The sequence below is a fragment of the Syngnathoides biaculeatus genome, chromosome 8, assembly GCF_019802595.1.
Source record: "Syngnathoides biaculeatus isolate LvHL_M chromosome 8, ASM1980259v1, whole genome shotgun sequence".
Classification (NCBI taxonomy): domain Eukaryota; kingdom Metazoa; phylum Chordata; class Actinopteri; order Syngnathiformes; family Syngnathidae; genus Syngnathoides; species Syngnathoides biaculeatus.
Window position 1 is genome coordinate 7304004 of NC_084647.1, and position 10500 is coordinate 7314503.

Here is a 10500-nt window from a genome sequence, read left to right on the forward strand (position 1 = left end):
TTCCAGGTGTGTTTTCACATGATTTGAAAAAAAAGAAAAGAAAACAAACAAAAAATCTTGTGCTCATGTATTTTATTTTGTACACTGCGGCGCGGTCGCGAAGCGTTTTTGACCGTTGCCGATAACGTCGGCATGGAAACGGAAGTTCTGGACATCGGATGCAATGAATCCGTTCATCGGTAGAATAATTAAATGATACCTTACAAAATAATAAGCGGAAAGGAAAAGAACTTTTACCTTCATGAGGTCTTACAGCTGGAAAGAGCACCGCCTGCAGGTGTACTTGTGTACTGCGTAGCACTTCAGTACAACGGAGGACGCCATACAAAAGTGTCTTGCATTTAATTAAAATAACTTATTGATCGCGTCCAAACTAAATTCTATTGAATTAAAAATCGAGCAGAGACTAAATAAAAACGTTGAATCAACAATGATCAATTAAACAAGTACTTTTAATAATGCCAATGCTAAAATTGAAATGATTAACAGAAATAAAGAGGTTAGATCAACAATTACAAAAAATAAATAAATAATCCTATGCAAAAAAGACAAAATATCAGGACTTCATCCATATTGCTGAAATCTATTCCAGTCCCATGCCATCCATTTTTTCAAATTTCCTTTTGTCGGGTTTGCAAAATGATCTTTGTTGGAAATGCCCAGAATGTCTTTCCCCCCCCCCCCAAGTTCTTCCGGTTAGTCTTGTCCAACTTCCTGCTGGATTTCGTCATTAATATGCGATATTGCAAATGAGCTTTGCACTGATTGGCTCGCTCACCTTCCCCAATTGAAATATGGAAACCGTTACGTCTGCTAGCGTCCACGAGGCTGCGGCGGCCGAGCGTTTCAAGCTACGTGGCAAAGCTAAACCGCGTGAATACGGATTCATTTCCATCTTTGTTTATGCATAAAATATTGACGGCACGGGACCTTAAACGATGAAGTTTGATATAAACAAGCTTATTTTTCTTCAAGTTTCATGCTCTTAATTCAGCTTCATTGGTTGCAAAGTGAATCAATTAGCCAAAATTAAAAAAAAAAAAAAAATGACCTTGCGTCGATGACGTCATTGTGGCGTCACACCGGAACGGGGCCCACCTGAAACACGCACGCGAACACATATTAGTTATTTCACTATTATGGTCTTGGCAAAAAAATAAGAAGAATACAAAAAATCTGTCCAAAGGTCATTGCTGACATAAACATAGTTGATATGAAATCGCCCACCCCAAGAAAAGAACAACTAAATGACTTAATTTTAACGACTCATAGTTGATCTAAGAATCGTTAATAATAGTTTGGTTTAAGAAGTTACACATTAATACACCTTATTTAAATAATTATTAGATCTAATCAGTCATAGGATATGAAAGTTTTTAATGAAATATGTGCGCGCGCACACACTTATATATATATATATATATATATATATATACACACGATATGTTAAGTTTTATGATAAAATACTTCATTCTTGGTTTGAAATTGTATTATTTTAAATGATTATATCGTGAATTCTCCAATTATTCGCCAAAATGTTCTGCCTACAGTCTACTTCAAATAGTTTCATTTTCTATTAAACTTTTTAAATGTAATTACAGTTTGATAACCAATACAATTCAAATGTTGCACATATTTTCAATATACATATAAGATATTATCTTAATGCAATATTCGCAATTCGTTCTCACCTTTAATTGTATTTCTACAAGGCTGCAATTGCAAAGAAACGATTATCAATTAAGCAACAAATGAATTATTTTCCTTTCACGCATGAAAATCAATCAATCAATCAATCAATAACTGCTGACATTGGAGAACCATAGTGGGCTAACTCCATTTGCGTCTTTCAAAGGCAAAAATGAACGATAGAAAATGTTTTGTTTTTGTTTTGGTTTTTGTGTCAGTCTTAATTCCAATCATGGCCGCCAGGGGGCAGTCTCCATGTTTTTTCTGCACTTTTGTTGATGCTGAGTGCAAAACTGGGCCAAAAATCTTTGAGGAGAGTCCAAAAGGGAAGTCATCGGTCTACGGTGATCTACCAAGAAACGTGACCAAATAGTCGCGCCGAGACCACTACGACTGCCCTTCGTTTAGTTTTTATTTTGACCGCTGGAGTTAGCCCACCATCCTCGGCGGCCCGGACGTCGCTAACGTAAACGAGAAAGCGACCTTGCCGCGGCCCAGCACGACCCCCAGCAGGGCGTTGACCACGCTGGCGGCGCAGAGGAGCGCCTGCAGTCCGCTGGCGGCCGCTAGTATGCTGAAGAGGACTACGTTCCACTGGACCACACCCTCGGGTTTCAAACAAACGCCCGACCATGCGCTCCGGTTGTAAAGGTACCCGGTGTCCCTGCAGACATGTCACAGCGAGCAAGTAGTCAGTCGTGTGCTAGCAAAAAGAAAAACACTAGTAACCTGATTTCAGCTACTGCCAACAACATCCTTCTGCTGACACAGGACTACCGTCATTTCCGGCCTATTAGCCGCGACTTTGTTTATGCGGCGATGCGGCTAATTTGTGCGATTTTTTTTAACGGCCGCAAGGGGGCGCTCGAGCGGAAAAGGTAAGCGTGAGACCGGGGGAATATATGTGTCGGGGAAGTGACTTTTGCCGGTATGTTTATTTTTAACCGGCCCGGTTAGCGCCGCGCAACCGTTAGTTCTTCGCGAGCACGTTGCTGCTGTGTGACTGCCGCGTCTCTGTGATTTAGCTATGTTTTTTTTTTTTTTTTAACCGGCCCTGTTAGTGCTTTGCTACCATGTTGCTACCGTGTAACTGCCGTGGCTGTTTTTTTTTACCGGTATGTTTTTTTTTTTTTTACCAGCCCTGTTTGTGCTACCGTGTTGTTGCTATGTTATGCTAAGCTAAGGTATTAAAACGCTTTCTGTGTACAGTCTTTTTTTTGTAAATATCTCACGTTTCAATGTGGGCACTTGCGGCTTTTACACAGGTACGCCGTACGTATGTACCAAATGGTATTTCCTTTACAAATGTACTGGGTGAGGCTTATACTCAGGTGCACTCAGTAGGCCGGAAATTACAGTAGTTACTGCTGGTACTTTTGGTGCTACAAGTACCGTGCAGGAGGATAGCAGCGCACGACCCACGCTCACTAGTTTGACCTAGTGGTGTTACTAGTGCTGCACAGTAACTTAATAATTAGGTGTACATGTATTCACAAGCCAAAAGTGGCACCAGCCGTGGAAAGGTGGATAGTAGTCCCACAAAGTTGCTCTAATAGTGTGATGAAGTGTCTTAAGAGGGAGAGAAAAAAATTTCCCCAGTACACGGACTTGAATCTCGTGATAACATGCTCAACACGCCGAGCGGGAGTGTGCGCACGAGTTACCTGTAGGGGGTGGGCTTGAGCGGGACGCCCCAGGCCGCGCCCCCCGTGACGTTGTAAAGGCAAAGAGGACCTTGGACCAGGCCCGTCACGCTCACCAAGCAGCACAGGGCCGAACACATCAGGCACGCGCACGAGTACAACACCTGACGCAACATCTGTGCACGCACAACAATAACAAAATTACGACTACTACAGTCAGAATTTATATTAAAGTACTGGTATTTCTCACACTTCTACTATTACACTAATAATGCTCACGCACTGCAACTACCGTCACTGCTTTTACGAATATTGTACTGTAGTACTTGTGACGGTACAGAGCTCGCGCACCTACGTCATCGTATCACGTCACCGGAAGTGTCGGTCAAGCAAAGCATTGCTCGACGCTCAGTCGGTTGGGGACGACGCGAAAATGCGTCCCCCAGAGTTTTGTCCGACACCGTTAAACGTTTAGAAGGTGATAATAAACGAAGGCTCGTGTAAAAATACTCGGCATAGAAGAGCCATATTTAATGCCAAAGTCGATATTTTCGCCGACGAGAAACTGGACTGTTAATCCGCTTCCGCTTGTGTTGGACAACTGGATCTACGCGCGGATACGGTGAGGAAGTCGTCGAGATTTACACACAAGAGTTTGAAAGCGCAGAAAAGTCTGGACGCGTACAAATACTTCGTTGCCGGATCTGTTCTCAACGGGGAGACGGCTCGTGAACGCGGAAGCGTGTTCGGCTACATGTTAACCTTTCTCCGGCTAATATTCAATACAAATACCAATATTGAAATAAATGCCCCCCGGTTTTACACAAACGCCCATTCATTAACTATGATTGGGAAGAAAAAAAAAAAAAAGAGGACAAGCGAGTCGCCTCCTCCGCCACACGTTCACCTATGTGAAGCTCTGCGTGACCGACGGTTTATTTTCTTTTTTTAGATATGGATTAGACTCATTTGAGAACAATCTTCCTCTTCTTTTTCTTTCTGCTTTTTGAGAACAAGGCATATTTAAAAAAAAATAATAATAAAAAAGTCGGTCGGGGAGAGGTTTACCGAAGTTTAATGTGCGGCCGCAACACGCTTCCGTGTATGTTGGAGACGACTCTCTTGTCCTTTTTTTTTTTTTTAATGCATTGTTCTCAAATGAGCCAACTTGCCATTATAAATACTTCTTGGGAATTTGAGATTGAGAAGCGCCTACCTCCTACCTGAAGTACATGTTTAATTGCCGTAAAAACTGTGCCAAACAAATATGAGCGTTTCATCTGCGATGACACGCTGCGGCGACCCCTTTACGGGACAAGCCGAAAGAAACTTACTATTCCAGAGAATGACCTCCTTGAAGATCTGTCTCGTCTGTTGTGACAACCAACAGCACAACAAGTCTCGGGTATTGTAAATATTCTGCGCAGGTTCAATGTCCCCCACACTGTCGAGCAGCTCTTTTTGACCGGCAATATGGCGCCGCGAAAAAGGGTGACGTCACGTGCGCGACCTCGATGGTTTTAGTACACTTATTGGGATTTCTAACACGACTTTTCCAACAATCTGGCGACTACGTTGTAAACATGCGACCGCCGCTTCGTCGCGCGACTACGAGACGTCACCAGACGCCGCGTGCTCACCCGAGTCCTGAAGGCGCAGCATCCCGGCGCGCCGTCGCTCCGCAAAAACTCACGAGCGCCGAGTACAACCTGGAAACAAACGCGCACACACACAAAAAAAAGCAAATTGATGAAGAAATGCAACAACAACAACAACAATAGCGGCGGCGGCGGGGGTCCATCCGCAGGGTGAACAAAACGGACAGCGAACGGGATTCGTCTAATCCCGCAGACTCCAAATGCACGAGGAGTTCCCATGATCGTCTCGTCTCATCATATGAGATCATGCGGCGGGCGAGACACCAGTGGAGAAACTAGAACCGCACCGCACCGCGAGCGAGCGAGCGAGCGAGCACGTGCACGGAAAACAGACCGAAGACGAGAAGAACGCCGCAAAACTCGACGGGCACATGTGACGAGTCCGCCGGACGGGATGGAACCACGGCGCCAAAATAACACAAAAAAAAAAAAAACGCGACAAAAAAATGAAGGGTGACATAAAAGATGCGACCGACTTATTGAAGCAAAATATATATATATATATATATATATATATAATAATAAAATTAAAAGGCGAGGCGAAGAAGTCCCTCACCAGGAATCCGGAGCTCCACAGTCCCGTGGCCCAGGTGGCCTCGCGGGTCACGTGACCCTCCAGCAGGAATCGCACCTTCAGTTCCGGCAGCAACAGCAGCGCGTTGGCGACGGCGCACACGACCGCCAGGGCCAGCAGAGACGCGCCCACGCAGCGCGAGCACCTGGACACGCACATGCCCCCCCCCGCGGCCGCTAATCCACAAAATTGGAGGGGGGGGGGGAAACACAGACAACAAAATAATAATAATAATAATAAAGAAGGAAAGCAAAACCGTCCCAGATTCTGATCATTTGTCTCCTTCACAACATCTTGGAAAATGTTATTATATATTACATTTAATGTATAAATTACATTTATTTACTTTTTATTATCATTTCCCAGATTTTGATCATTCGTCTCCTTTACAACATGGAAATTTTTATTATATTATATATTACATTTCAGATATAAACTACATTTACTAACTTTTTATTATCGTTTATTATCATTTCCCAGATTCTGATCGTTCGCCTCCTTCACAACATCTTGGAAACTTTTATAATATTATATATTACATTTCATGTATAAATTATATTGATTTACTTTTTATTATTGTTTATTATCATTTCCCAGATTCTGATCATTCGTGTCCTTCGCAACACCTTGGAAACTTTAATTATATTATATATTACATTTAATATATAAATTACATTTACTTACTTTTTATTATCGTTTATTATCATTTCCCAGATTCTGATCGTTCGTCTCCTTCACAACATCTTGGAAACTTTTATTATATTATATTTAATATATAAATTATATTTATTTACTTTTTATTATCGTTTATTATCATTTCCCAGATTCTGATCGTTTGTCTCCTTCCCAACAACTTGGAAACTTTTATCATATTATATATTAAATGTAATTATATTTATTAACTTTTTTTAGTTTATTATACTATTTTTATTAGTATTATTATATATTTTATTTATTCATTTTTGATTGAAAGGCAATGATCATATTACTGCAAAAATTTCTAAACACCATTTCCAAATTGGAGAGATTTTTCCACATTTCTAAAATAAAATTCAATAAATTAATAAAACTCTTCAGATCATTCGAAAGATGAAACATTAATCACGCTATTCTCAAAATTTGACTCAAATGGCCCATAGTACAAAATTGGCGCATATGAACTTGGTGAAGCTGCAATTTGAAACTTTCTGTTCCTGATTGCACAGGTGGAAAAAAAGGAAAAAAAAAAATCAAACTGATGAGCTACTCGGCATATTCACCTTTTCCCCACCAATTGCGTTCCCGACTTGTGACTTTGGCTATTTTGGCAATCTGCCCGTTGTCTGGCGTCCGGTCCGCAGAGTCCAACGAAGCCGACTCGCTCACCGCCCGATGGACGTCCGCCTCGCCACCGGACCCCGAGAGGAAGCCAAGATGTGGAAAACATGACACACGCACACGTCCGCGGCACCTTATAAGGGCGCAGGAAGTGTCCTGTAGTCGTAAATAACAGCGGAGGAAGCACTTCCGCCCGCTGCGCCCCCCCCGCGCGAACACTTTCAAGTCACTAATACTACAACGCTTCCTTCCGTCGTGCTAGCGCGCTAACAAATTACCGGTAAAACGGCTGCAGCAGATTCACGGACAAGTCTGACACAAAATTACCGAAACATTTTTCAAAATCAACAATTCGGAACACAGAAAACTTCAAATACTGGCGAATTTTGATTCTGGAGATATTCAAGGAAATATTAATAGCAAAACTGAAAACACCTGGGAAACTCACTGATGGTGTAGTGGTACACAAGCCTGCCTTTGGTGCAGGTAGCACGGGATCGATTCCCGCTCAGTAAAGGTGTCGATATCTGCCTTGTGACTGACTGGCGACCGGTTCGGGGTGTAGTCCGCCTATCGCCCGAAGCCAGCTGGGATAGGCAACCATTGTGAGGATAAGCAGCTTGGAAAATGACATGACCTGGGAAAGCACATGGCAGCAATATCACGGCTCAAATTGACGCTGCGGAATGGAGCGCCACAAAATAATTCCAATAAGTCTATTCATCAAAAGGACTCTGACAAGGGGAAAAAAAATGTATCTCAAAAATTCCTTTAGTAAATGTGAGAACAAATGTGGCTTGTTCGTACGGAAGCGTATTGCTGTCAGACACATCCTGTTTTTCGGGCTAATTATTTTCCTTCTTTTTTTCGGCCTGTTTTTTTCCTGTTTTTCAGACAATTTTTTTTTTCCTGAGTTATCGGGACACATCGCACGGAACCATATTGCTATCACACACAAACAAAAAAAAAAATCATGTTTTTTGGGCTAATATTTTTCCTCAGTTTTTCTGGCAATTTTTTGGGGGTTAGTATTTTTCCCTCTGTTTTTCGGACAAATTTTTTCCCCTCTGTTTTTCAAGCAGATTTTTCTGGGTTATCGGGACACATCGCACAGAAGCATATTGCTGTCACACACAAAAAAAATACCTTTTTTTGGGCTAATTTTTTTCTGTTTTTTGGGCTAGTATTTTTCCTCAGTTTTTTGGGGGCTATTTTTTTTGTTTTGTTTTTCAAGCTAATATTTTCTCCTTGTTTTTCTGACAATTTTCCCCCCCACTGTTTTTCAAGCAATTTTTTGGGGGGGAGTTATTATCGGGACAATTCGAACTCACGCGAGAACCCGTGGACAACAAGTTACCCGAAAAATGGAAAAAAAATAGCCCAAAAAAACAGCATTTGTGTGTGTGTGCGACAGCAATACGCTTCCGTATGTTAGCACCTGACATTTTGCAAATCTAAAGGACAGCGGCGGGGTTCTTCGCCGCCGGCGTCACATGACCAACCAGGACGTGGCACAAAAAGGTCTGCGAGATGATGAAACTTCCTCTAAAGCCAAGACAAAAATATACAAATATGACATTCGAGTCATTTTTAGCGTCTAGCAATAGTACCACTGCAGTGTCTTCCTTCCATAAAGGTCTCCTGAATGGGGAACCTTCATTTGAGTCATTATATTAAACACCATAATAGGAAATATGTCAGCAATATGAAGAGAAAAAGAATGGTGTAAAAAGTAGTTTTGAACCCCCCCCCCCCCCCCCAAGCAAAACAAAACAAAAACAATGATGATGCCGAGACAAACTGGGATCTGGATACACATTTCCACAGTTTTCAGAAAAAAAAAAATCATACAGACTTGATGCAATAAAATTTTTTTGAGTGTTTTACCGTCAAACATTTTGCACTTTTTCAAATGAAAAACTCCCTAAAAACCCTCAAATGACGTCACATCCGCCCAAGTTACCTGTCGTTATTGCATCCAATGACAAACTTTCACCAAGCTAGCAAACATTGCGATATATATATTTTTAAAGCATATTAAGAGATTCGAGGTGGAATCGACATTTAAAATACTGAAGGAAGTGAAATGTGTTTTTTCCCACGGTAAAAAAAAAAAAAAAAAACCCAGATTTGTCAGGAAGGTTAAATTCAGACAATCGGGTCAAAAATTTATGTCAGACTCAAGAGAAAAAAAGGACGTCACAAAAATAGATCGTGACTCATCGTCCATAATAGTCAAATATGACACTTTTGTCACCGGGCGAAAAAAGCACATCTGTTTACCATGTCAGCATGAAGCGCCCATTCATTTTAGGATTAGGATTAAAATATAGAAAGTAGGACTTTTGTCACTATAATGCTAAAAATTGAATTGTCACCTGTGCCAAATGGACATGGCTAAGTCCTGGAACTAACCAGGTGACTCTTTGAGAGTCAATTGTCTTTCTGGGCAGCATTCCTCTCGTGTGTATTTGTATTAATTTTTAATAGAAGCATAAAGTTACGCCAGAAAGTGATGGGAAGGGGCTTCAGGATCAACTGAAGTCAAAAAAAAAAAGAGGACTGGCAGACGAGACGACCGAAGAGGAAAGCCAAGCCGAGGACGTACGGCATCATTTCGTCGCAAAAAAAAAAAAAAAATGTCAGTTCTCCCTCCCCGCCCAAAACAAATAAAATTAAAATAAAATAAAATAAAAAGTGAAGACAGTCGGTGCGGGTCGTCGTGCGTTGCAACCTGCATTTAAAATCGCCACCACTTCCGGGGATGGCGGAAGCACTTTTGTCGCTAACACGTGGAACCGGAAGTTATTCAAGTGGAATCAGTGCTCTTAAAAAAAAAAAAAAAAGACTGCATAGCTCATTGGCCACCAAAGCTGATGTTGCCATCCGCCATCTTGATACTCCCAAAACAACCTTGCCAAGCTGTGAACATTAATCGCCAATTTCGTGGCTGTGAGAAAATATTCCACAGGTAAATTAAATAGATTTACTTTAACACTGTTAAAGTTCATTTTTAAATGTTTTTTTTTAATTTCCTCATGAGCTTAATTCACTTGAACAAAGTTTCGTTTACGGTTGTTGTCGTTCACCTTTACAGGCCGACGGTTTTTCGCAATAAAAGCGATGTCAATATTTTCCCAAACTTCATCAGTGGATGAGCAAGAAAACACATTTTCTGTGACATTTTTTATGAATTTCATAATACGGAACTCTGCAAATTGAATTTGATTTTCAAATGCAAGGAAACAAGTAAAAATTTTCTGTCTGAAATAGGACGTCGCAGAGACGACAATGAACATTTAGCGTTTAGCATGTATTTCCCCATTGCGAGTCCTTATTTCCAAAAATATATCGAACTGATTAACTTTACATTTCATGTTTTTATGACAAAAAAATGCTTAGTTTTTTTTTGCTATCTTATGATGATAGTGCTTCACAGCGTATTTTTGGAAAAATGTCACGGAAAATGAGCCCTAGTTATTATGCAAGGTTTCTTGCTAGTCACAGTGTTCTATGTCTTTCCTTTGCGCTTTGCCTTTTTTTGGCTTACCAAGTCGGATTAAAAATCCTTCATGTTACCAGAACTGAAAAAATATCAAGGTCACACGACCAGTTTTAA

At 41.1% G+C, this 10500-nt stretch overlaps 1 protein-coding gene across 2 annotated transcripts; it reads right to left on the bottom strand.

Annotated features, from left to right (window-relative positions):
- Positions 1-66: 66 nt before the first annotated feature.
- On the bottom strand, positions 67-9620 carry LOC133505309 (transmembrane 4 L6 family member 5-like). 2 transcript variants are annotated; one of them, XM_061828432.1, is made up of 8 exons: positions 7330-7389; positions 6824-7014; positions 5547-5740; positions 4973-5041; positions 3354-3508; positions 2173-2353; positions 1692-1713; positions 67-1098 (listed from the first exon to the last, which is right to left on the bottom strand). In XM_061828432.1, exons 3-8 carry the CDS (start codon positions 5721-5723, stop codon positions 1067-1069), a joined length of 636 nt encoding a protein of 211 aa, XP_061684416.1. In that variant the 5' UTR covers positions 5724-5740; positions 6824-7014; positions 7330-7389; the 3' UTR covers positions 67-1066. The 2 variants fall into 2 exon arrangements, with proteins under 2 accessions (XP_061684416.1, XP_061684415.1); XM_061828431.1 differs by lacking the exon at positions 1692-1713 and adding an exon at positions 9260-9620 and having other exon boundaries at positions 5547-7518.
- Between the last annotated feature and the right edge of the window lie 880 nt (positions 9621-10500).

Coding starts and splice junctions, on each gene's coding strand:
- LOC133505309 (XM_061828432.1), bottom strand. CDS start 5,723: ATGTGCGTGTCCAGGTGCTCGCGCTGCGTGGGCGCGTCTCTGCTGGCC. Junction 2,354..3,353: donor CTCAAGCCCACCCCCTACAG/GTAACTCGTGCG, acceptor ACATGTCTGCAG/GGACACCGGGTACCTTTACA. Junction 1,099..1,691: donor TTGTAGAAATACAATTAAAG/GTGAGAACGAAT, acceptor TGCGTGTTTCAG/GTGGGCCCCGTTCCGGTGTG.